The sequence below is a fragment of the Grus americana genome, chromosome 24 (assembly GCF_028858705.1).
Source record: "Grus americana isolate bGruAme1 chromosome 24, bGruAme1.mat, whole genome shotgun sequence".
NCBI classification, from domain to species: domain Eukaryota; kingdom Metazoa; phylum Chordata; class Aves; order Gruiformes; family Gruidae; genus Grus; species Grus americana.
In genome coordinates this window covers 1,552,901-1,579,360 of record NC_072875.1, presented here as the reverse complement: position 1 = coordinate 1,579,360, position 26,460 = coordinate 1,552,901, and the positions used below count along the sequence as shown (strand labels likewise).

Sequence of the window (26,460 nt, the reverse complement as noted above, 5' to 3'; positions counted from 1 at the left end):
GGTATTTTAAATCATTAAAGAAAAAATCAAAACCTTAATGAACTTTTTTTGCTTAAGCCAGGCATGAAAACCAGGTATCACAGCAACCAGACATTAAATAGTTCCCACAAAAATATTTAATTTCCACAGTATTTTCTTTCAGTATCTTTAGTGAATTTTGTAGCACTTTACAGGAGACAGTACTTAATGCAATATACAGAATAACAGATCAGCTTTAACTTTTTCTTTCTTTTTTTCAAACTTCTCCCCCTATATTTAATTTTCCTGGTCACTTTGTAATTACTACACAGTCGTCCTTTTTACATTAACATTTCCATGTGTAAAGTAGAATTTAAGAATGTTCAGCACCGCACCCCTTTCAGGATACGACGACTGGGGTTAACTGGACTCAAGTCCAACAAACTATTGAAGCATTTTACATACAATATATACATGGATAGCACATTCTGCAGCTTACTGAGGCTGGGACAACACAGACAATTCAGGGAAGAACCACAGCACCAGTGACTAACCCAGAGCTTCCTGTGTTAGAATGCCTGAAAGAAAATATCCAAACATTCGAGTCACCACATGATTAATATCAACCGATGGGATTATTAGCGTGTATGATTTGCCTATATTGGGTTCCAACACACAGATTCTCTTGGACGTTCTGCAAAACTGTTACTTCCATGGCATCATAGTCTGATACTAACTTAGCAAGAGGAAGAGCAATTAAAGAGTTTTCATACAAAAAGCACACGTAAGCGAAAGTCGACGAGAAGACAGCACATTCCCTGTGGTTATGCGAGAGCTGCGACCCTACAGATATCAGTGCTCTTTCACCTTAAAGTGCTGAAAAGGGATCACATAGCTGAGAAGGTCCAGACTGGTGCCAAATTCCAGGAGAGATTTGGAATGCTAGCACTTGGCCTTTGAGAAACTATTCCCAGGTGCTTCAGTCCCTTAGTGCATCTGTCATACCCACCCCAGCAGGAGAAAGGGATAATAAGGGAATTCACCTTCTACTAACTTATACATTTCAGTTACCATCTCATCTGAACTCCTGTGAAGAGATGTTTATAATTCAAATTTCTGAGAACACTGAGGTCATGAAATTGCTTGGTATGCACCCCCCTGTTCACCCTAGTTTAGAAGCAGATGGCGATACGCATACTGCCTGGATCATTTTTACATCTGGGATGCTTGGCTCTGTTTTGGAAGTGTTTGCAAGTTAACTAACTGTATAAAAATACAGTATAGCTGTAATATTGCTCTGAAAAGCACTTTTGCAAACTTTTTCTGTACAGACCGGTAATAACATTACCAGACAATATAATACATATTTAAAATAAAAAAGGAACTCTTTTAATAAGTCTGAACACTAAAGTCTAAATAGCTTGTTTAAAACAAAATAGTGTGACCCAGGAAAATTTTGCTTGCATTGTTAAATTATAGCAGCATGGTTACTGGCTTTTCAAGGAAATTCTTGAATTCAGCAAGCCATTGTGCTCCAACTGCTCCATCTACAACGCGATGGTCACAGCTAAGCGTAACGGACATCACATTGGCCACATCAAATCTGAAAGAAAAAAAGAGAAGGAAAAAAAAAAAAGGTTAACACAAATCACTGCAAGTCAGTGCTGCTAACAAAGCAAAAAAGCTTTTATCGGAGAACCAGCAATAGCAGTTGGTGCTTGGTAACAGATATTTCTCCTTGTGGACTTCTAAAAAAAGGATAATTGGAGAGCAGATCATATTAATTTCTTTTCTACAATTAAGAAACCCATTTGCATGTTGCCTTTAGGACAGGAAGCTCATCTTTCTTTGTATCACGAGAACAGCCCCCCACACACGGGGAAAAAGAGCCATTTTACTCAGTAACCTCCAGTTTCCCCATGTGCCAGTGATAGATACCTAGGACTGTTAACAAGTTCAAATAACTCTAAACGTTCCCCTGGGTCTATGGTAGTTCAAGCTCCGAGCCAGGCAATATTATATACGGGACACTTGAATTACAGTCCATCCCTTAGGTGTTCCTTAAATGCAAATTCAAGCAAGTTGTTAAAGAGGAAGAGGTGCCTAAACTGTTGTGGATCCCAGACTCTTTTCCACAGCTTAACCCTACCCCTCAAAGAAAGAAACAGCCTTTCCTTAACTTCTAAAGAAGCAGCAAGAATAAACGTACAGCAGATCATTCATCAGTCACTGTTTTTCTCTAACACCTGCATGACCCTTTTATACAAGATCTCACTGTACTTCTTCTGAAGATACTGAAAACAGTATGTCAACAATTAATTTTTTTTTTAAACTATAACCTAGTGGAAGTGTTACAAAACTAGCCATTATTTCAAAGTTTGAATTCAGAAGCTCAGTATCTACAGAATCAGATGAATGCTTACCCTTTCTCATTATCAGCCGGCACTAGCCTTTTCTCTGACGAACCAACTGCAAGGATGCAGGCTTGAGGTGGATTGATTATGGCGGAGAAATTCTTAATCCCATACATTCCTAAATTGGAAATTGTGAAAGTACCGCCCTACAAGAAAAACACATTCATAGTCAAATTCACAAAAGCTGTTTCATGTGGAATATTAATGAACGTGGCTGGAACATCACAAAATAGGCTTTGCTTATTCTGAACAGGGCTTCCGAACAGAAATCAAGGGCAGCAATGTTTAACAGCAATCTGAGTTTCTCACCTGGAATTCATGAGGCTGAAGTTTACCTTCTCGGGCTTTAGTTGCCAAAGAAACCACATCCTTACTAATGGAAGCCAGGCCCTTTATATGTGCATTAAACACAATAGGGGTTATAAGCCCTGCAGGAGTACTAACTGCAACACTAACATCCACTACGTGATTTCTGCAAGACACAAAGGAGATGCCAGTTACTCTAGCAAGATAACAATAAAAAAAAAAATCAGAACTGTTCAGACAACTCTGAATTAATATTATTTTTGCAACAATTATTACACTTTACACACTGGCCTTAGACACAAGTTTCTTAGCACTTTAACAAAAGTCCCTCAACCTTTGCATTATACCTGTTCCCCTCCCTCCTCAAAAATCCCAGGAGAAGGTCTGCTACTTTGGCATGAACTCTCTACTGAACAAATAAAGTTTCTGGCTTCGACCGTACCATAAACTTACTGCCTAATAACTGTGTCCATCCATGAAGAATTTGCCTCAGGGACCTTCAAGCATGCCAAAGCAGAAGCTTTAATTATGAAGTCATTGACAGAAAGCTTAACGTTATCCGAGACCTCCTGTAAATAAAGAGATTTGAGGCATCAGTTTGTCTCTTACACATGACCTCAATTAGCTTGGATAGTCACTGCCATGCGGCCTTGTTTAAAGTGTTAGAAAACAATCACGCTACTTGTAAGCATTAATATTTGAAGTGCCAAGATAATTTAGGAGGTAAATACATCTCCTTTAAAATTTAAGAAGGTACAATCTTTTTTTAATGCCTGTTTTTCCCCAAGCTTGGCTTTGAATTATTATTTTGCTTACATTTTCTACCTTTTTTACTCTTAGAGACCATTTTACCCTACTTTCCAGCTGGAAGAATTGAACAACACCAAGCAGAGTACAAAGTGGCCCTCTTAGGGAAGTCAGAAATCAGTGCACGGTACCTGGATACAAAGTCTCATTCTGTCACAGACAGTCCAAAACCAATCCACAACAGGTAGAAAAGGCACTGAAAAAACTATTTTTTCCAAACCAAAATAGCATATCACCAAAAAGCAGGGTGGGCAAACCTGCGAGAGAATGCAGCTTCCCCCCCCCCCGACTCTCACCATGCCTAAATGCTTTACCTGATTGAGTTCTTTCCTTAGCACCAGTACTTCTCCCATGTTTATATCAACAGAAAGGTAGTAGTGAGGTATTGTTTGTTTAGACTGCATCAACCGCTGAGCAATGACCTGCAGATATACAACAGAAGCAATGAAAATAAATCAATTTGGAAAATTCATGACTGTAAATAATGATCTTGGAAAGGAATAAAATATTCTTACCCTCCGAATGTTGCTGATAGGGATATCTGTGAAGGTTCCCACTGGTGCTGCTGCAACTGCAGCAGCTGCAGGAACTGCCTCTGGTGCTGGAGCCTGCAATCAGAAAAAGCCAGCATAATTCACAATTATCGATTGTACAGAGTAACTCAGTATGTGGGACAAATGCTGAGGCTAAGTTGCCTCTTGCTTAAGAGCAGCAGATATTTCTACTCTCTAGCCTCACCCCTCCAGTACCCACTAGGTTCTTTGTAAGTCCTGTATTCGATTGTTAAACGTAGTAGTAGAACACAGAAATGCAACACTGATATACACTGCGATGAAGCTCCCAGAATAGTAAGTCCTGCTAAATGGTTGTCTTACAGCAGAGAGGTATGCTAGAGGGCACTCTCAAACTGCACTCAGCCACATCCCTTCCAGCAGTACACAAAGCAACACTTCCATCATCTCATATAAAAGACAAGCAACAGTAAAGAACAGATTTGTGGCAACAATGACAGCAGGCTGTTGGTTCATAAGTCTGACTTTCATTCTAATTGCCTCTTTTCAGAAACGTTAGATCAGTTGGGACTGGGCTTACCTCAATGCACAACAACGTAGCAACCAAACGAAGGGTTGGGACCGCACTTTTTTTTTCCCCCCTCAGTGAAATACCAAAGGGACATATAAAGGAAGAAAGTTTCATCTGTGTTTCTGACAGGTTAAGCTTTACAACCTAATAGCCACCATAGCCCATACAGCATCATAACCAAACCAATCCAGCAGTAACAGTTCCATCTAGTAATTGCATTTCTACAGAACATTTCCATCACTATAATAAAATATCCATTCTCAAGCCTACTCACTGGAGCAACCTTTGGTGGCACAAATGACTCCACATCTTTCTTTGTGATTCTACCATCTGGTCCAGTACCTAAAAGGGTCAAAGAAAAACATAAGACAATTTCAATTATTTGCAACAAGGCATTGTTTCTAAAGGTACCAGTTTTATTCCACAGAAGTCACTTAACACAGCCTCTGGTGAGGACAGCTGCATAGTCAGGATGTTCCTGATGGGGAGGAAAGAAAAGAATAGGAAAGTATGTCCCTAGAGGGACACTTGATAGTGAGAGCAAGGAAGTGGAAGGGCAACATACCTTTCACTTGGGCAAGATCGATTCCTTTTTCTGCCGCTATTTTCTTTGCCAGGGGACTAACCAGGACCCTTCCTTTCGAGGGAGGTGGCCCAGCTGCGGAGACTGCTGGAGTGGAAGGAACAGCAGGCTGGGGAGGAGGAGCGGCAGCAGGAGTAGCCACCACCTTAACAGAAGAATCAAAGCCATGAGCTTCAGGATCATTCAGCAAAAGCTTTGAAGGTACAGTAAGATAACAGGACCATCTGATTACCAGTCAAGAGAACCGCAAAAATAGTCACTAATCTGAAAGAATTTTCAGATTCAGAGAAGTTTCCCAGTGCCAGAAACTAAATCAGAAACTTACTGGGAAGGAGGCCAACTAAGCTGCTGAACTATACACCAAAAAAAGGTGAAATAAATAACTTATTCTCCCAGTTTTCATGGATGAGGCATTAGAACTGGCACAAGAAACAGGCTGGAGAAGAGATCATAATGAATGACTATCTGCTCCAGTTTTTGGAGGGCAAACTAATGATCACTTCTTAGGTCACCAATCACCAACACGTGTTAGCCTTGCATTCCCAGAATCATAAACGTTATTGTTGCAGCCAGGGCTTCACACTGTCAAACCAGCAGAACAGTTCAGATCAGGCCTCTTAATGGTCCCCATAACTTCTCTCACATGCTAAGAATGGTCCTTACTGGTGGAGGAGGAGGAGGAGCAGCAGCTTGTGCCTTCATGTCAGCTACCGCAGTGTCTTCGTAGTCAGCAAAGGCTGGGATATCAGACTCTTTCTCCACAATGATGCAGAGAGCTGTTCCTAATGGCACATCTCTTGTTCCTTCAGGCACCAAGATTTTTGCCAAGTAGCCTTCTTCCTGCACTTCAAAGCCTGTAAGGGAAAAAACCAAAACTGTTTTGGTTCCTGATGCAGCTGAAGAGTTCCTCTAAATGTTGCTTCTAAAGACTTAGGTAGCTAAAGCCCTGTCCTATATGTAGTAGGCAAAAGAATAATTTTCAGTGCAACTAGTAGGGAAACGTCTCCATGCACTGTACACTGCTAAAAAGGATTGATGAAGAAATAGAAGTGGTTTTAGGAGCTCCGATGTTTAGCTCCCCCATGGAATGAAAAGTTACCAAAACCTGGTTTAGTTGCCCCACAGCTTCATGTCCTGAGCAGCTAGGAGAACAGCTGGAACAGAGGCTACTCTGGATCCTCCCCTTCTAAGAGCAGTTCATCCATTCTTGGCTTTGGAGGTGACTCACCTATTGTGGCTTTATCTGTCTCAATTTCTGCCAGTAAGTCTCCCTCATTCAGTTTCTCCCCGACTTTCTTCTCCCATCTCTGCACTGTGCCCATTGTCATGGTAGGTGACAGGGCAGGGAGAGTGACCTGTGAAGCCAGAGAATACAAGAGAATCAGATTCTGGTAATCCAAAAGGAACAGGAACACAGTTTTAACTCCTGACTAGATAATGCCAACCTAAAGAAGTAGCCAGCCTTTAATGCACTCTTAGATCTGGCTCCATTACAGCAAAGCACAGCGCTGTCCCATATTGCTAGTTTGGCTTCTTTTATTAAAGGCCTAAGGAAGAAAACAAGCAAAAGCAAAGAGCAAGAAATCTATGTATCAAAATAATTATTACCACCATCACATTGGGAGTGTCTTGCAGCTGCTGTCTGCAAGGCTAAAAGGAAGACTGAAGCAAGTCACTTTGCCTGTGACTAACAGGTTTGGCCCCTTTAAAAGCTATACAGATTTGTCTTCCAATAAGCACTCAAAGATGCTGTAGGTTTGCACACGCTTATTGCTGTGCAACAATTACAGCATGTATGAGTACAGCTTCAGAGCAAAACTGGACAGATAAGGCAAGCAGTGGGAAGTAAGCAAGTTTAGTAGCTAAAACACAAGTCAGATTAAGAAACCTTTAATAAATTCTTTGTTCAATTACCAACTTTGCCTAACATGTCAGACAAATCAGTTCCCATACGTATCATCTGTGGAATGATGTTTAATATTTCACATTTTCTTTTTAAAGGAACATCACAGAAATACCCTGCTACAAAGCACTCAAATACAACAACAGTGGGTAGATGCTTCAATATCTAAGCAAGGTAAAAAGATTATCCACAAATACACCTCATTATTAGTCACCCACAAACACATTTGGTGTGTTCATCAGAGTATTACAGTCTTAAGTTCTGCTCTCAGATGCAAGCAGGACCTTCAGAGCTTATTCACATTTAGCACAAGGTCTTTTTATACTAGAGCTGTCCAAATAATGCATATGTAGCAGTTTTTTTCTAGACTGCAAAACAATCCTGGAGAGACAAGTCTCTTCTCTACTAGCAGCAGGGATGCTAAAACAATTTTCTGAAAAAAACTTTCTGGGACCTCCCCAAACACCCGCTTTAAGCATGCAACAATTGAAGTGGCATACACTCCTGCAATTACAGCTAATAACTACGCACTCCAGATAGTATTTATGACAAAATGCCCTGAAGCTAGTAACGCCAAAGACAGAAGAAGAGCGCAACAAGCCTTAAATTATCAGCAATGCTCTCCTACCTGCATATGAGGAGGGTAAGAGCTGCCAGGAGCCTGAGGAGAAGGCTGAGTTGGTGGTGAGGGAGCTGCAGCTTGAGGGGGAGGCACTGAGGCTGCAGGGGGGACAGACGCTGCAGAATCCAGAGTATAATTTTTAAAGGCATCAACATATTCAGGCCTAGAAGAAAACACCGAACCACAAAACCAGTCAGATGACTGTCTCTAAGCCTTTCACACAAGGCACCCAAGAAGCCCCAAGAGAGGAAATTCAACTCAAGGGTTAGCAAAATACATACTTTTCTACTGTGATACATATTATGGCCCCAATAGGAACATCTCTTGTTCCTTCTGGCACCAGGATCTTGGCCAAGTAGCATTCCTCCAGACTCTCAAAGCCAACGGTTGCTTTGTCTGTCTCCACCTTTGAGAGAGAACAGGATATCATCACAGCAATGGAAATAACCAGTGAGCTCAGAGCCTTCCAGTCTGATAGCGTAGGGTCACGACACACACAGTTCTGTGGCACCAGCTCTAGGAAAGTATACTCTCAAACAGGTTAAGTGCTGCTCCTGCTCAGAAAGGGGAAAAGCAGCAACGAGCTTTGAAAGGCTGTTAGCCACTTGTTCCCAACAGCATCCGTTGGGATCTGTGATCTTGAACCCAGGATCTGCATTCAAGTGAGGAAAACCACAAACAGAACCCAGGATGCACATGCAGCTCACGAGAAATGCAACACAGCCTGTGCCCCCAAGATACCTCTGCTATGAGCTCCCCTTCACTGATCTTGTCACCTTCTTTCTTTTCCCAGCGTGCAATGGTGCCCATCTGCATGGTGGGGGACAGAGCTGGCAAGGTCACCTGTGAGGAACAGGGAAGTGTTACAACCCAGACAGCCCTGACAGCAGGAACCCCACACACAGGGCAGAAACGGATCCTCCACACAGGCTGGGACACGGGGCAACAAAGGACAGCCTGTCTGCAAATCCCTAGCAGGTCAGGACTGCCTCCAACCTGCTGGTAAGACCGCAGAGCAAACCAATATTGGGGTGCTGAGATGAGGCTGACCAACAAAGGGAGAAGCTATGCCAGGGAACCAAGAGAGGTACAGAGAAAAAGGACTAGCGGTGAAGGAGGTCGGACCTGACGACGGTACAGGGATTTGGGGCACGGTGGCAGCAAGGATATGAGAACCGCAGATTTGGAGAGGGAACTGCAGTTCCCCAGGGCAAACTGAGCTGCCCAGCGAGGAGAAGCAAGACCCAAAGAGAGGAAGTGAAGGGGCTGCCCCCGAGGCAGGGGGGGCGGCGACACCAGCCTGTCCTCTGGGGGACCCCAGTGCTTATAGGGGCAGGACCATGAGGGGGTACGGGGGGCACCCAGACCGCCTGGGATGGCGGGGGAGAGCCTCTCACCTTCTGGTGTGCCGGGAGACTGCAGCAGCGGCACGGGACGAGCCGGGGCCAGGCAGGAGGCAGCAGGAGCGCGCCAGAGCAGTGCACGGGGCTGCCCCACGCTGGGCCGCGGCCCAGCGGCCCAGCCCCGACCCCCACCGCCGCGCCGCGGCCGGCCCCAGCGGTACTGAGCGCTCGGCAGCTCCGCACCGGAACAGGAGCTCCCGCCGCGCCCCGGGCTACGCGTCGCGCAAACACCCGCCACATGCTGGAGTCGGAGCCGGAGCTGCGGCGCCGCCGCCGCCGCCACTCGGTGACCTCCTCCGTCCGGGCACGGCGCCACACCGCCCCGTGCGACACTGCCGCGCTGCCGTAAAGCGCGGCGGACGGACGGCAGGGCGGGATCGCCGTGTGATGGCATCGCGGGGACTGCGAGGCCGCACTGCGCAGCAGCGGGACGGCCCGGCGGTGCGCGGGGCGGGGCGGTTGCGCGGGGGCTGCAACGGTCCGGCCCAGGCGGGGGAGGCGGCTCCCGCTGTCTGGTCCAAGGCCGTAGCGCGTACCGGGCCCGGTGTGCCCGCGGGGAGGGCGGAGCTGCCGGAGGCTCTTTGGGACACTCGGGTGACACGCGCGTCCCTGCCCACTCGTAGTGCTGTACGCGGGCACGGCCCAGCGCTTCCGCAGCCTCACAGCACCAGAAGCGGGGTGAGAAGCCTGGTTGGTAGAGGGTGCAGCCTTGTAGGTCACATCAGTGACTGGAGCCTGTCCAGCAGCAAGAAAATGGGGCTGAAGCCAAAGCGTATCTTCGTGCAATACCCACCCAAAATTGCAACAGACCCTCTTGGATTTGTGTCGCTATCCCATGGCCCAGATTTCAGCAAGATCTCAGTTCTGTATGGGGATCCACAAATCCAGAAGCTATTCCCTGCAGTGGCTGTGAGGACAGCTTCTTGCCCAGGATTCGGCAGCGCAGGGTCCCACAACCAAAGACTTCGCCTGCGCTTTGAAAGCAACAGCGTTTTTGCAAAGGCTTGGAAAGCACGAGGGCACAGCGCTTGGCTAACTAACACCACATGCAATAAAATCCCATTACATGGATTGCTGCTGTTTTAGCCATACTAAATGATTTGGGCACGACTTGCCTTGGCTGAGCTCAGCCAGTTGCAGCAGTTTACCACCAAGGCTGTGTAGAAGCAGCGAAACTTGCTGTGGCCGAGGCAGCTGAGCAGACCTTGTCTTTCAATTTTGTATTGTTCAGGCCAGTTTTAAAAGTAAATGTAAATTTTACTAAGACTCTCCACCTGCTCTTCAAGGCGTGTGATTGTAAGTCTGCTAATCTCACAAGTCTCAGCTAATACATCCTTTCCTAAAACATTGGAGAGAACTAATAGAAAAGGTTTTCTCCAGGACCCATGGGAGGCTAACCTCAAGCACCCCAAGTGATTCATGCACTGTTATCCCTAATTTCAAAGCCATCTTCCCCTTCACAAGCACTGAACAAACTCAGTTTGCCAGCCCCAATTTATTGAGAACTGCTTGGTCCACTAATCCAAGGCTTATGGTTTAGGTGTACAAATAAAGCTTCACTTTCCTAGAGAACAGGCTTTAGAATAACTGCCCTAAGTGATGAATGCAAACATCAGAGTTTCTATGAAAATATAATTTTACACATAGTGGGTATGTTACATAAGCAAGTTACAAGTATAGGTATAGGAAAGTAACTTTGAATAAACTTGGACAGAAACAGATTCAAACCAGTGAAAAATACATGTCCTGGGTATGATACCAAGAGCGCATCCCCAGAATAAATCCACTGAAGTCAGTGTTAGAGCAGAGCCAAACTGATTTAAAAGCAACATCTTTGTCAGAGAGAAACATCTGGCCAACAGCTTTTCCAGCTGATACCTCTTATCCCCATGCCTAATATTCCTTAACTCCTCCAGACCCCTTTCTGTCAATCATGCAAAAGGTAAAAAGTCTGAAGAAGGCCACAGTGTCAATACAGAAATAAAGCTGAACCCAAAGTGGGTATGGGATACAGCCTATCAGAGCAGCAATGATAGCAATTCTACCTTCGCTATCACAGAGGGGAGCTGCATATAGGAACCCAAGAACAGAGCATTGCTATCAGTTGTCTCAGGGGTTGTCTTCTTTTGTCCTACCTTACATGTGATGTTAGCATGGATGAAAGATACATGACTGCCAGCCCCAGAAAGCAAGCCTTTTGTCCAGTCTTGCTCCTTGTCAAATATAGCCCATTGTTGCTCTGGAGAGCATGTGTTTCCATCTAGGGCTTAGTCCTTGGCACTCTGGTAGCAGTAAACATATTAAATGTAACCGTGGTTAGTTATCTGAACTGATCTAAGAACAAGAACAGGCTGTCTCCTGTATCGGCTAACAACTATTTTCTTCATGGGAAAACTGGATAGCCATGGGCAAGGCTGGATTGAAGACTTATCCATTAGAAGCTCTGATCATGTTAACAGCCTCCTGTGTCTTCAGTGCTCCAAAACCAAAACTGCTCATCTTTGAGTAGCAGAGAGGGATATGCAACTGGCAACTACAGACCTTGAACACTGTCATAATTTTCTCCTTAAAATTCTAGCCTGGGTGTGTGGCTCTTGCTGAAATAAAATTGATGAGTAAAACCTGAAGAAAGAAACACTTGAGAAAAATTTGCAAGTCAAATACAATTGATTTCAGTATAACAACCTCATGCTTTCTTTACCAACTCACTAGAGATCATGCAACAGAGAAACTATTTCCAGGGAAGCAGAAAAATCTTTGTTTCTTTTCCAAAAGAGATGTATTCCCCCCTGCAGCCCATTGATGAACGTCTTCATTGACGAACTTTCCTACTGCTGTCTGTAACGAGAAAGTCACCATAACAAATTGTCCAGAACAGGAGGCATGTGGCATTGTGCCAATGTGGCACAGAGATACATAAAAGCCTTGAGCTACTTCCTGGACAATGAAGCAGTGAGAAAATAAATAGCATTGTTGCTGCCTATTAAAGCTGGCAAAAAATATAAAACCCAGTAGGAACTAGTTGATTTCCATAGTAAAATAAAGTTATGAGCCCAGTGTTGCGTTAACAGGAGATGATACAAAACATCTCAGCATCCACTAGAAAATGAGTAGAACACAGTATAATGCGTGCAGAAATATACAGAAAGCACTTGCACTATTATAAAAATATCCACAGTCCTCAGACAAATGTAAACTGGTACAAAATAATTCCAAGAACAGGAACATGTTTACAAAAGGACATGTTAATATAAAACAGTAAAACCAGGTTCACCATCTCCCAGCCTCATGCACAGCACAGATACACAGGTAGTCCACGGAAGGGCCACATGTACTAAGAATGAGCAAAGCCTTGACTTGCTATTTGACCTTCTAAGTCAACAGTGTCTGCTGCACATCACAGCCAGCACTCAAAGTACAGCTGACTAGCAGCAGAAAGGCAGAGACAGGCAATGCAGAAACAAACCAACCAACCCACAAAACCAAAAAGAAAAACCCACCCTGAGGGATTTTAGGGCTTAGTTCTCTCCCAAGCAGTCATTTATTTCCTGATCATGCATCCTAGGAGCAGGCAGACCAGGGAACTGGTGGTCTGACTTACAGGGTTTATGGTACTGGTGTGGATAAATGCTTGGTGGCCTTAGCAATGAGTGGACAGCAGCCTACAGTGATGCCTGTGCACAGAAGTGACAAACTGTCTGCCTTGCTGAGAGAGGAGAGGGCAGGAGTGCAGGGCAAGAGGCTCAACAAGAAGAGGGGTTATAAGTACCTCAGGGAAGCAGCTGATTTCAGCTCCCCAACAAATGAAATCCTTCAGCAAATAAGCCAGCACCAAGCTCCCACAGTCTCCATGGCAACAAAGCAAACCCAGAGTGCCTCGGAAGTGAGTACAGCTTTGGAGAGCAGATGGGAAAAGCAGGGCTAGGAAATGGCAGCCTGAGTTTGGGAGAAAGGGGGCTTTGCCAAGCTGATGATCTTTGCTTTAGACCATGCGTAAAACCTCCAGAGGACTGTTTTCCCTCCTCAGGTTAGACTTCCACCCTGTCAGTCTGGAACGTCCAGAAAGGTCACTCTGCTCCTGCAGCACATGCAAGTCCAGGACCAAAGTTGGTCAAACCTTCAGCTCACATAATCTAGCGGCTGCTTCTGACTCATGAAGGCAAAGCTGCTATCAGTGCAAACTTCGGTAATACCACATACAAGAAACCAGACTTGAAATGCACAGATCACAGTCTGCAGCACATATTGCAGGAATGGAGAAGCAGAGGAAGGGAGCAATGCATCATTAAAGCCTTCAGGGTTTAGTTGACATGACAAAGCAAGGTGTTTCTTTCCCATGGTCCTGTCATTTCAGCCTCAGAACACTGTCTGCATTTGGCTATAGAAAGTCAGATGCCAGGCGTCCATGCACACAACATGCATTACTCGTTGTTTGCAGAGAAGCCCTCTTTTTTTGGCAGCTTGAATTGGACTCCTTCCAGCACACATGCTTTTTGGTCATTCTTTGAGCTCAGCAGCCAGTTACAGGTTTCCATAGTGACGAGACTTAAAAGCTTGATTAATTCTCCCCATGGTCTTCTTCCACCCAGGCCACAATTTTCCCCTCCCAACCAGGAATGATGTCATCATCATGGAATACCTACCAAAAAAAAAAAAAAAAAAAGAGTCCAGTCATATCTGGAGTGTGCACACCACTTCTCTACAGTGTGAATAGCATAAGAGGCAGGCATCAAGCCAAAGATCCTAGCTCAGATTTCACTACACAGCCCACAGAACATGTACCTCATCCATTGTTCACATGTCTGAGTAATCTTTTCAGGTTTTTGGTATAAAACAGATTAGGCCCCTTCTTTAATGAGTAACCATCAAGATTATTATTGGCATGGTTTTTGATAGGAAAGGTAAAATAAAGACAGGAAACATGACTTTTCTGATCCAGACCACAATCTCTAGCTGTTTCTTCAGAATGGCTACCCAGTCAGCTGACTGTTCCCAGAGAGGGTAACCCTTGGAACTTGTCTTAATCAATTTGTGAAACAGGAACTATCCCAATAAACTTTAATGAAGCCAATCCACACCAACAGCAGCCTGAGCATACACAGGGCTGTAATGCAGTACACACAGGAAAAGATGCCACACACACAGTTACCTCTGAAAAGCCTTTAAAAATAGGAAAACGTTTTTTGAATAAACCACGTTTGCCTGAAGCATCTCTCATTGCAACAGGTTTTATAAAGCCACTTGAAGGGCTAGCAGTATAGTCCAGGGTTTTGCCCAGCCTCCCCTGAGCAATGCTGTGTCACTGACTGTCTTTGAAAATAGCCAGCTCTTTGCCCAAGGGGCTCGGCAAGCCCCAGGCCATTGCAATCACATTCATCTAACTACTCTGGCTGAGGATAAAAACATCCCATTTTAGCATCTTCAAAAGGAGCTTAATCTACAGTTGTGAAGTTCAGGGGGAAAGTTCAAAGATTTCATTAGCTTAGAAGTGAGGTGACCACGCTCTCCAGGGTTGTGTGGTAACACTGAACGCAAAGTGGCTGATAGCTAAATTCCACACTTACCTCCTCCTTGACTGTGCCAAACTCTGGATCCAGGGCTTTGAAGTGGTACCGGTGAGTTCCTTCACGATCAATAGCTACCTTAAAATCCTTCAGAGTCACTTCCCCTAACCTGCAAGGGAAGAGTTTGGCACTATCCCATGGTACACCGTTACTAGATTTAGCTCAAGTGTTACTACATGGCATGCAGAGCCACAGCCCAAGTCTAGCTAGGCATATGGCACCGTGGCCACAGGGTTGTGAAGAGTGTGCCCCTCCAAAAACACACCTGTCAACCTCAAGATTTTCTTCAGAGGAAGAATTACCTTCTGATTTATTAAGAGCCACCTCAAAACAGCCTGTTTCACTTTCTCTTTTGCATTGACAACCATAGTTGTTTTGATGGGAGCATCCTGCACTACATGCCACAATAGAACAGTCTGGCTGCCTTCTCTTGCTCTTGGAAGTTAATAAAAAACCCAGAGATTAATCTCTTGGGCCCTAAAACAACTTCATCAGCTAGAGGACTGTGCTATAGGCAATTTTTCCCAGACAATGGTATGAAATCCAGTGCCCAAGTTAATGCACAGCAAACCTGTGCTAGTTGTGACCATACTCAGAAGAGATTAAACAAATGCTTTAACGGAAACAAGCGCCTCCCACATCAGCGTCAGCAAGGCAAAGCCAGACCTCACCTCTTTGGTATGTTGACCATGAAAGGTGTGAGGGAACGGTCAGTGAAGTACAACACTTTGGTGCAGGCACTGGTGCTCATCACAGGTGTGCTGTGAGAATGAGGCAGTTCTGCAAAGAAAAGAGCACAATCATTGCGGAACAGTCTGTCTCCTGCCACAACAGGAGATAAAATGGGTGGTCTCAGCAAATTTGCCATCACAGCAGAGAAACTGGTGATGGGAAGAGATTCTTAGGAGGGTGGCTAATCACCCCTGTTGGAAAGGGCCAGGTATGCCCCTGCTTGCTGGAAAAGTTTGCATTTTAAGGTAGGGTCACGATCCAACTATGTTATTAGAGTGAAAGATTTGCCTAGCACTGTCCTACAGGATTACTGTCCCATCCACAGAGGTGCTCGCTGCCACCATCTGCTTCACAGACATTCTATTTACTACCTCAGCACTGGCAGGGAAAACTTTCTGGAAGAGAAAAATGACTGAACAGTACCCTGTCCAGTATAGCTACATTATCACTTGCCTTCACTTGCAGATGGGTAGGGCAGGATGAATTGACTGATCATCAAGGCAAAAGGTTATCTGTCTTCTCCCCATGTTCCCATTCTAGTTGGCCAGGATGGGTGTTTGTGCATGGATTTGAATTTGCTCATTTGTGTTCTCTCTTTCTCTGGCTATTGCCTTGTTTCCTGCTTCCCTGCAATGTGCTATGCCAAAAGCTGAAGCAGAGGAAGGTTCACACTGAGTGACTCTGCAGTTTTAAAAATTCCTAGCAGGCAGAAAACATTATGGACACCCATTCAAAGGCTTTCTAATTTAACAAGTCTTTGGAGACACCTCTTAGAGCTCTTTACACCCAAGGCATTCTACATCTGCGGCTGCACAACTCAATTTTCCTGCTGCAGTGGAGAAGGATGGAATCTGCAAAAAGCAAGAGGTACAGTTTGCATGCAGAGAACACATGGCTGGTGGCTGCTCTGAAAACTGTAGTTTATGTGAGAGGAGGGAGAAGCCAGAAAATTCTCCCCACAACCCACTTCAGGCTTCTGAGTTCCTCTCCTACCTTCCTCCACATTTTGTACCTCCAGGCTACCCTGCTGCTGGATACAATGCAGGTGAAAGGTGGGGGCCTCTGCCTTTCCCTAATACCTACAGTCCTCTACAAACTCATACACTTTCTAGGTGTCATTTACAACCAACACTGGAAAAAGCCTTCATGATGAAAATCAAACATGGAGCTGCTGCAGCCGGAGCCAGGAAACATGGTGTCACAAAGGGCTGTGCTGTTATGCATACATGAAAGGAGCTAGACACTGAGATGGGAACAGAGGAAGAGGCAACTGTACAGTTATCTGTTTCCACTAGATGGTGCAAACCAGCAGGAAAGCTGAAATAACATCACATTTCCCACTCATCCCAAGGGTAATTGTTTGTCATAGTTATTTATACTGCAGTACTACCAAAGTGGCCCAGACAGACTCCCACTGTGATGGTGCTTTACAAACAGATTCCCAAGGGGATGCTACACCCTGGACTCTGGCCAGGAAACCTGAGCAATGAATTTAGCAGTGGGAGGGCAGGAGCTGAAAGGCACTTACTGGATTTAGGAGGCCAGGAGTCTCTACACTCATTTGTTGCTCTGCTTGCTGGTGATTTCCCCCGGATCTAGGGTGCAAAGCCAAAAGAGTGAGAACAAAGTATCGATTCCCAGTTGGAGCTCTCATTGCTCTGGATTGTGTGAGGGGCAAAAGTTAAGAGCTAAGTGCCCTAGGAAGCCTTTACCCTTCTCTCTTGCCTCTTCTGTGTTTCCACACGGTACAGCCGTTCCATTAGGCTGGAGATGCCCTGCTCCAGGCTATCAATAGTGTGGTGCTGTGGATCGTGGCCACTGAAACTATTCCTGAGGCTGCGAAGGGCATCACGAACCAGCTGCAAGTCATTTGTCTGCCCAAGAGACCACAAGTCAGTCAGACTAACTCCAGGCTGCTTTCTTCCCTTCTGAAGCCATAGGTCTTAGGGGAAATGTCTCTTAAGACTGTAATTGATTCCAGGATATCTGGAGCCCTCATCTGCAGATCCCTTATGTGCACTTACCACTTGGTGGGCTGTGGGAACAGCTCCTTTCCCTGCTGTCTGGAGGAAGCCATTGCTCTGAGCACTATGACCACTGTAAGCCATCACCTGTTCAGGGGAAGATGGGTATGCCACTAGAAATGTAAGGGTTAGGACTTCCCCAAAGATCCCAATTTGTGAACTTCAAAGTGATGAGAGGGCATGAAAACTTTCCACATCAGCGATATAACTCCCATCTTCTAACAGGTAAATACACTCAGTAAGGAGCGTGCAGGCAGTCCTATAGATTAGAGCAGAAACATGATTCCTGACATACAGGTAGAGAAAAAGAGGCAGAGACAGCTGCTACACCACAGGGCTCTGCAAGCTCTAGGGAACACAATCAATGTTCAAGTGGCACTGTTCAAGGACAGATATTGGGGCTGGCACTCTTTCCACTGAGACAGTTCCAAGTCCTCAATACCAGAGTAAACAGGACAAGGAGGAGATAAGAAACTAAACCCTGCTCTAACCATTAGCCAATGCCAGAGCTGAAGCTAGAAGCCAAGATTCTCTGGCTTCCACTCACCCCTGTGCTCCCCTCACTGTTTCATCCCTTAGGATTTTGACACAAGAGGCTAAGCCAGAGTGCTCACTGCTGAGAGCTTTGGTAAGTCAGATGCTTTGTGGAATCTGGCTGCCTTGGTTAGGGTACTGACAATGAGATTGCAGAGCCAGGCCTCTCTGGGATGAAGTGGATGATTTCTGGAGATAGTTAACTAGAGGGTGCTGGACAGAAACATCACTCCAACAGCCTGATGTTTAGACCAAGGCTTCCCATACCTCTTCAGCTTCTCTCTTCATGCAGTGAGCTAGCAGGGCCTCTTTATGCTCCAGCTCCCACTCCAAATCCACCTGTGAGGGCAGTAGAGGAGTAAGCACAAACTGAGTCACCAAGTGCCAGCTCTCAGGGCATCGGTGCAGCCCACTTGCCCCATACCTGTTGGTAGCTGGCCTCAGAAAGCTGCCTAAGCATTTCATCCAGTTTGGTCTGATGCTGCTGTAAATGCCGATCCTTCTGGCACAGTTCTTTCTGCCACACAGTAATCAAGAGAATCAACAGGACAGTGAGTAAGGCTCACAATCATCTTCCCATGGCAGGGAAGTTTATGTCGTCTGCCAGGATCGGGCTGACTTACACAATGTGTGTACTTCTAGCTAGATGTTAAAACTGAGTGTCAAAGTTTGGTTTTTTTTTTAAAAGATTGCTCAGGTTGTTGTTGCCTGGAGTCCCCTTGCCCAGCAAAGATCCACTACTGAGGCCAGGCAACTGTCCCAGAGAAAACAGATTCCTGAGAGATCAGTGGATAATCAGGTGACCCAACCTAATCCAATAGGCTTCTGCACAAGTGTTAGATACTCAGCAAGCCATCACAGAAAAACCATGACAATAAAAGATCTGCTATAAAAAGCTGTGGGCAGAACACAACATCTGATCCCTCCATCTCATTACAAACATCCATGGCTATTGCAACTTATTCACTATCCACAGTGCCATTCCCAGAGGTGACCGAGTGCCAGGGAGACAGCAGTCACATTCACAAAACTAAAAAGCCACTAGATGCTGCCCCAGCAAAGCCTCCAGTGAAGAGAGGTTCCATTACTTTGTATTCTGCCAGTAGCCGGTTTCTCTCTTCAATCTTCCTCTGAAGGTCAACCTGCACAAATAACACATAGGTGTGAGGTAGGTATTCTTAGAGAGTTAATAACAACCTCTTTGCCCCTTGTGCTAAAGGGTGACCTGAGACCAAATACCCGCAGAGTTCAAGGGAGTGTGACACATCTTAGCGTCTAAGACACATCTTAGACACATCCTAGTGTCTAAGTATATCAACCTTTTGGAGAGGACACTTCCTTCCTTGCCCTTCTCTCTCCAGAGAGACACTATACATGGCAGCCTCACCTGCCAAAGAGCAACTTGCTAACCCGGGGAGCACAGCAAGGAAGGAAAAATGCAACTGTACTGAAAACATCATGGAAAGCCCTTCCCTGTTTCAGCTGAAGGTCTTGGAGGACCGGAAGTAGGAGTGAAGAACAGGAGACTCCAGTGAGTCTCACAGCTGGCTAGTAAACTTTGCAGTTTTTAATATGCAGAGACTTTTCACTGGTCATTCACTATCCCATGACCTCAAGAACTATACTGCAACCATCAACTCCACTGCTGGAGCCCTCAGGGCCACCAACCTCCTAACATAATCTAACCCTCAGCAGCACAGTGACTCACGTTCTGGTTGTGCAATTCCTCCTTGTCCATGTTTGCTCTCAGAAGTTCCTGCTTTAGCTGAAGAACTGAAGCATCCTGTTGAATCAGCCTTTGCTGTAAAGCATCCTAGGAGAGATGTTATCTGTAGAAAGGTGCAAGACAGAGGCAGAAGCCCTTCCCTGGGAAGTGACTGACCTACACTAGTGGCCATAACACAGCGGGGCCACTCACAAGGCTGAAGTGTTGCCAAGGGCCCAAACAACCAGGAGGTAGACAGACATCTGCCCAACAGGCTCTCAGGTCTTCCGCCTTTCTCTTACCGAAAAGTGATTTCCCTACCAGCATTCTAGCCATATGGGACAGAGGCATTTCTGTGCTTCTACCTGAAGTTCCGGCTCCAGACATGGCCTGGCAGTTTGCTCTTATGGAAGAAAACAGCAATGACTTTGGAGGGTCTTTTCAGTGGCCTACAGCTAGTGTCTCCAGCCAGGCATCTGCATCATCCAGAGGGCAGAGAGAGGCCAACATCAGCCAAGCACACAAAGAAACTTAAGCTCTCAGTGTGACCTAGTCATGCAATGAAGTCCCCTCTGAAGAGGCCAAAGTCAGAACAAATTTTGCACCTTTCACTCAGCGTTATCCAGAAGCCAAGAGGTCTGCCTTGGACAGCTACTGCTGTTTGCTTCCTTCCCAGAAGCCTGTCAGGCAGCTCTAAAAATACCTCTGCTCAAGAGTAGATTATTAGTGTTCAGAACTCCAGACGGAGAAACGGAGCAAACAGGAGCCAAATTGTGCAAATGTTGCAGCTGAAGAGGACAAGGATACCCCCATGCTCTTTTTCGCCTACTGACAAGAGTGAGTTCACTGGGCCAATCCTATTGTGCGTACCCCAAGACAGAGGCGAGGTGGGGGGGAAGCCATGAGAACCAAGCAGGCATCCTATGCCTCATATTTGGTTTAGGGGAAACAGACAAAAGAGGGGACATTTGACCACAATCTTACAGACAGAAATAGAACCCAGGAGATCTAACTCCTTGTGCCTGCCTTAACTGCAGTCTCTCCCTGAAATGAGAAACAGACCATAGGATCCCCCATCTCCCAGTCCCCTAATACAACTCCCTCCACAATCTGAGATTCCTCAGAGGTGTATGGTTGCTGCTCGCCCTACTCATGGGCTGCAGCAGACTCTAAAGCTTTACTATTTATATTTGATGAAGTGTCCCTTTCCTCACCTTTATTCCCTGGAGGTTTCGAGCTTCTTGTTTGTATTTCAATAGCTCCTTCTGTAAATGCAACACAATTTGATTAAATGGCATCTTGTCACCCCTTCAGGATCAACCAAAGTGTTCTCTGTCCTCAGACACCTCCTTCAGAAGAAAGCACATCCCACCTTTTCCCACAGATGAAAGAGCATTTTAATGAGTTACAAACATGATGAAACAGTTGAGCAGCTCCCTAACCCCCTGCTATTAAAGACATGAGAGAAAAAGATTGCCTAGTTCCCCAAATCTGTCCTTCAAGGAAACGTCAAATACTTCTCTCCTAGCATCAGAACTGGTCCCAGAGCTAGCATTAGCAGAAAGCTGAACTAAGGCAGGCTTGACAGGACAGGTTCTTAGCTGCATTTATTTCGTACTTGAAAGATCATTTTATTCAGACATGGCTAGAAACTTAACAGCTGTCCTGAATAAAGTTTTGAGAAGCTAGTAAAACCTGGATCTCTCCAGCATTAAGAACATGCAGGAAAAATCTATTTCAGGGCTCATTTAAACTCCAGTAATACACAGATATTTGTTTTACCAGCATTGGCTTGAGGCAAAGTGGGGAGGCAGCATATATTTTTCTGGTGCTATCCCAAAAACTTTTATATTAACTGCTAATATGGACACAATAAACACTTCCCAGCCAAGTGTTGTGAGTGCTCTCCAGGTCAATTAATTATGGTCTCAGGGAAGCAGATATCTATGCTCCTGAAGGGATGGAGATCCCATACAGCAGACTATGGGAACAGAGTTGGTACCCTAACACATTATAACCCCCATGTCATCCATTGTGTTGTCCACCCCTCCTGTCCCTGCCCCACTCCTACACACTCACACACAAAAAAAAGAAAAAATCAAGTAGGACAGAGTCAGCAAAGATCTCTTTCCCCTTCACCTGTTCCCCTCTAACCTTTAGGTCTTGATTTTCTTCCACACTCTGGTCCAGGCGACTTTGGATTATGATCTGAATATAAAATACCATGGTTATTATTGTGCAAGACACCTGCCTGTGGCAGAACAGTGCAAAGGGTAGCTTGATCAGAGAACTGTAGGTACAGCAATGTGCTCACCAGCTGCTCTTCGGGGCAGGCTCCACGTTCACAAAGTTCAAAGGACCCTTCCTGCTCATCCTCAGGTAAAGACCCATTGAGCAACAAAGCCTGGTTAGATGAAGGAAAAAAAACCTCCTCTTCAGGGGTTTCACAGGAAAATAGGCTAGCTGCAGCTCTGGCTAACAGTCATTCATTTTAACAGTTTCTAAACAGTTTTATTTTCCATTTCTGCTGACTTATTCCCCTCAAAAATGAGTAGAATTTTTCAGGAATGAACAAGAAGATTTATCTCCTGAAAAAGCTCTCCCAGATATCTGTCAGCCAATACTCTTCCCCATAGAAAGACACCAAAAGACTCCTCAAATTTTCAGGGAATGAAGTCTGTCTCATGCTTCAGTTTAAGGGTAGCCTTCACTAAAATAACAGATTTGAAGTCTAAAGTGGAGACTGAACCAGGTTTATGTTGTAAGGATTCTCTTCTGGAATAAGACTGAAGTGTCTCCCGCTGAAAGAAGCCATTTTCCTAACCACATATCTACAAAAGACTACGGAAACAGGATGTTCAGGGAAGCCTAATTCTGTTCTACACTGGACAAGACCGAGACACATTCAGAACTATTGTCCAGGTGAGGGAAGAGCCCTCACCCACACAGACAGTGAAAATCTTAAGCTATGTCCTGTGCTTGAGGAAGGCTGCTAGGAGCACAGCATTAACCCCCTCAGCAGCTCCAAGGTAGCCCAGATGTCTGCAGGAAGATGCCAGAATTCCCACAGTAGACTGAATCCAGCCTGAAGGAAGGAAAATAGTGCACTGTAAGAACTGTGACTAGCAGGACCAGGCCAGATCTCCAGCAGGGTATACCATACTGGTTTTCTCTAGCTGATGGCTTTTACATTGACTTTTCTAACTTCCAGGACTCAGGGCACCTGGTACATGCCAGGATGCTGCATACAACTGGACACATTGGAAGGAGTCATGCCCCTCTCAGTTAGCTTTCCAGTTTATTTCTGTTCGAACTCCATGGCTAGAAAAAAAAATATCCTGTTTGCAGTAATACTCCAGCTCAGCCCCAAAAGTCTTCAAGGCTGACAGGTCAGGTTCTGCCTGCTGACGCAATCTTCCACCGAAGAGTTGCAACTGCTGCCGAATAGCAAATAACAATCTGTATTCAGTTAATGCAAAAGCTCTTTGGAAAACTGTTTTCTGAGTGCATCCCAAAGTCTTCCCAGCAGAACACTCAAGCAGGAATCACACAGGAACATAAAAAGCTGCCATGGTTTTAGCACCTTATGGGGTATATGTACATCGAGTCCCTGATATTTCAGCCAAACTCTCATGAACTTGAGGCTTTTAAGTATTGAGCAAGAGGGGGAAAATCAATTAATCAAATCCAATTTCTTGGCTAGCAACATCGGCTGCCTCTTCCTACTCCCAGGAGATGATGGGGCAGCAATATCAGCTGCTCACCCTCACTTCTGAAACATGGAGCCACGGTTGGAGGAATAGGACTTGCCAGTCCCTCCAGTGCCCCCTCACCCTGCTCCCAGTGGGCACATAATGCAACTGGATTTTACCAGTAAACCAAGCAAACTTTTTTTTTTTTTGAGTCTTTTGTTTCCTACCCATTGTCCACAGGGAAAGTGCCCACCCCCCCACCCCCACCCTCTGCCTCCGCTGCCTATGGTTCTCACACAATCTCTGCTTTGTTTACTGGCACATAAATATTTACAATTCAAAGACAGTATGGTTCCCAGCACAAACAGAAAGGAATATTCCTGAGAGAGTTCAGGGTCTTTACCATATGGATCAGGGGCTCTATTCCCCATGTAGAGTCAAACACATTGGGCTGAGGGTCATTTGGTCAGGGAGGGACTACAACAGGGCAGCAAGGAAAAGGTATCGCAAATAAATAGTTGCATAGAGAGCATCCCAAATATTATAGTTCAGCCTAGCTCACTGAAAGACTGATGCAAACCTGTGTGACCCCGGATCAGCTCTGTGAATCTTGATTGATTTCCTGACATTCCTTGTCTCTCTGCATTACTTCCAATCACAAATCACAGAAAGACTGCTCTATTCTCTCAGGCTGCTAACAAAACTTGCAGGCTGTTAAATGCCCTGGTGAATAAGGGGAGTGCCAGTCGCAGCATATGGGAAAATACTGCTGCATCCTTACCATTCTGCACAGTAACATACGTGCTTTGCACAGTGACAGCACGTACAGTTAATGCAGCCTCACAGGACAGGGCACCAAGCCAATGAAACCAGCTAGGATCTGGACTCCAACCAAAAGGCAACACAGACATAATCACCTTCTAAACACAGGCTTTGTTTTAGACGCTCTACAGTGGTTCCATTCTTACCTGCATTCAGTGTGCCCTTTGCCCTCTCACAGTCCACCTAAATTACTATCAGTGAATATCACTGATCTTCAGTCTCCATAGCAATATAATTCTACTCTCTCTCCACTCCCTTCTCTGTCCCTTCTTACTAAATAAGGGCCTCAAATCATGTCAGCACCAAGTTTTGGACAAGCCTGAGCTAAGAAAAAGAAAAGGTTGTGTCCGAATTGCAGACTGATGTTAGTTAAAATCTTTTCTCTGAAAACTTGGGGAATATACTAGGGCTAGGGAAGTTGCAAACATCTTTCCTCCTTCCCTGGGCTCTCTTGGTTAAGTATGCTACACAATGATGGAGGACAGGCACACCCTGCCTCAAGCAAGACTGTGGCTGGATCCAGCTGTCTTCTACATTGCCTCTGGGACATTGGCAAGGAGGGTTTTGGCATTCTCCATTCTGGAAAAAGTGATCAGCACCAAATCACAATTGCAGGAGTCAAGAGAGACTAAACATTGCAAGAAAGGAAGATGTCAGAGTGCTTAGTCAGTAGCATTCTGTTGCTGGATAAGGTCTCTGCTGGCTGCAGCCAATATACACTATCCACAATATCAGAAATAATTCCTCATTCCTGAGGAACTCTTCCCTGAAGGGATTCATCCCACAGGGTAAGACACAGGGAAGAGCCACTGTCCCTATTTAACCAAGGTGACCCAAGAGACCTCACTGTACCAGGACTCTTATTCAACTCTCTCAAGTTCCAGACCAGCACCTCAGCTACAAGATAACCTGTCTTCCAGCTACAGCTGGTGGGAAGAGAAATGCATGTGGAAGGGAACCCAGCTGAGAAGAAAATCTATTACCTGCAAACCTGAAATCATCTTCTTTGCTTCCTCCATTTCCTTTTCCAAATGGTCCTGTTGTTCCAAAAGCTGCTCCTCCCATGAATTCTCAAAATATGACCCAGGGTTCCCTGCTTGCCACTCAGGCTGGAAACGAGATTCTGTCTCTTCTGGAAGAGAGAGCAGCTGAATGTGGTCATGACAGACAGAGGAGTCCAGAAAAGACTTGTACCACATAATAATTGCCTGTTGTCCACACTAGCTATCACTAACAAACCAGCATGTCTTCTAGTCGGTATCAAGGAAGTTGCTACAGGTATGACACCTTGTCTAATCTCAAGGATTCATGCCTCGTTCCTTATGCAAAGGAAACTTTCCTGCATACACATATATTAAAGACAAGCATCCTTGCCCTTCATTAATCCTGCCCTGCATCTGATTCCTCAGTACTGGACATTTCAAAGCACATCACAGAGGACAATGTACCACACCATGTGTGCTAAAAAACACCTAAAGGGAGAAAAGCCACTGTGGGATTTGAAGAGCATGTCTTAGTGTTAGAGGGTGCACCAAGGATCCACTGAAGGTAACATTAAACACTATTTCTACTTGTCAAGTAACACGGCTTTCTCAAGGTGGACAACACACCTAATTCTGAAAAAGACTTTTCTCTTAATAGCCTTGCATGTCTTTTCTGATCCCCATAGCGTAAGTTGGATCACTGGTTAACTATCATCCACTGGCTGGCCCAGGAATATAGATTTTTTTTTTCTTCCTTAAGAAGGGATGAGGTTTGATGAGGAATAATCATAGCAGTGACCAGAAGTGAAACTGGCCAATGCAAGCTGCTGTGCATCTGTAGACATGCATCTGCAATATCCTACTGTACAGGCAGGAAGCAGACATAGTACTGCTAAGAATTTAAGGAAGAGCCACAGCCTGCCAGCTACTTCAGCCACTGAGATAGTCTGTCAAATACTTTTGAAGGAGCACTGAAGCAGAACTACATTGGCTGAGGCAGCAAGGCATTTCTTAGGAGAGCTTCTCTTTTGTTTGCTCTTGGGATGGATGCTAACTGGAAAGAGTTATTAGGCCACATTCCTGAGAAGGAAAAGAAACCAACAAAAAAATAAATCACTTCAGGAACTTCTTTTAAAACCTTTCCTTCAATCTGCATGAAAATTTTAAGTGTAAACTGACCAAATCAGAGGGCATTTGTGGCAATACAGCAATGACTTCTCAATGCAAACACCACCACAATACTACAACTGTTCAATTCCTTGGAAGAGCCACTCGACCTATGTACAGATGTGCTATAAACACAGACCCTTACACAAAGTCAAGTT

At 45.2% G+C, this 26,460-nt stretch overlaps 2 protein-coding genes across 7 annotated transcripts in view; both read right to left on the bottom strand.

The window, feature by feature from the left end:
* Positions 1-98: 98 nt before the first annotated feature.
* On the bottom strand, positions 99-9,480 carry DLAT (dihydrolipoamide S-acetyltransferase). The gene is made up of 14 exons (XM_054803115.1): positions 9,074-9,480; positions 8,418-8,519; positions 7,958-8,082; positions 7,683-7,839; positions 6,380-6,506; positions 5,815-6,005; positions 5,134-5,296; positions 4,843-4,910; positions 4,001-4,093; positions 3,800-3,907; positions 3,132-3,247; positions 2,682-2,844; positions 2,382-2,518; positions 99-1,561 (listed from the first exon to the last, which is right to left on the bottom strand). The coding sequence occupies exons 1-14, from the start codon at positions 9,317-9,319 to the stop codon at positions 1,432-1,434; spliced, it is 1,926 nt and encodes a 641-aa protein (XP_054659090.1). The 5' UTR covers positions 9,320-9,480; the 3' UTR covers positions 99-1,431.
* Positions 9,481-10,697: 1,217 nt separating this feature from the next.
* The window catches only part of DIXDC1 (DIX domain containing 1), a 48,368-nt gene continuing 32,605 nt past the window's right edge, over positions 10,698-26,460 (bottom strand). For all 6 annotated transcript variants that reach the window (XM_054803110.1, XM_054803109.1, XM_054803112.1 and 3 more), the window contains 14 exons: positions 25,136-25,284; positions 21,953-22,042; positions 21,793-21,846; positions 20,853-20,903; positions 19,642-19,746; positions 19,022-19,075; positions 18,358-18,450; positions 18,201-18,272; positions 17,400-17,486; positions 17,088-17,249; positions 16,904-16,970; positions 15,315-15,423; positions 14,644-14,752; positions 10,698-13,718 (listed from right to left, as the gene is read on the bottom strand). In XM_054803110.1, the coding sequence (XP_054659085.1) occupies positions 13,638-13,718; positions 14,644-14,752; positions 15,315-15,423; positions 16,904-16,970; positions 17,088-17,249; positions 17,400-17,486; positions 18,201-18,272; positions 18,358-18,450; positions 19,022-19,075; positions 19,642-19,746; positions 20,853-20,903; positions 21,793-21,846; positions 21,953-22,042; positions 25,136-25,284 (1,283 nt within the window). In that variant the 3' untranslated portion in view covers positions 10,698-13,637. The remainder of the gene's footprint in view (positions 13,719-14,643; positions 14,753-15,314; positions 15,424-16,903; positions 16,971-17,087; positions 17,250-17,399; positions 17,487-18,200; positions 18,273-18,357; positions 18,451-19,021; positions 19,076-19,641; positions 19,747-20,852; positions 20,904-21,792; positions 21,847-21,952; positions 22,043-25,135; positions 25,285-26,460) is intronic.

Excerpts from the sequence above, each read along its gene's own strand:
- DLAT (XM_054803115.1), bottom strand. The coding sequence starts at position 9,319 with ATGTGGCGGGTGTTTGCGCGACGCGTAGCCCGGGGCGCGGCGGGAGCT. Across the intron at positions 5,297-5,814 it reads CTCCTCCTCCTCCTCCACCA|GTGGTGGCTACTCCTGCTGC; the intron begins GTAAGGACCATT and ends TCTTCTGTTAAG. Across the intron at positions 2,845-3,131 it reads ATGGACACAGTTATTAGGCA|AAATCACGTAGTGGATGTTA; the intron begins GTAAGTTTATGG and ends TGTGTCTTGCAG.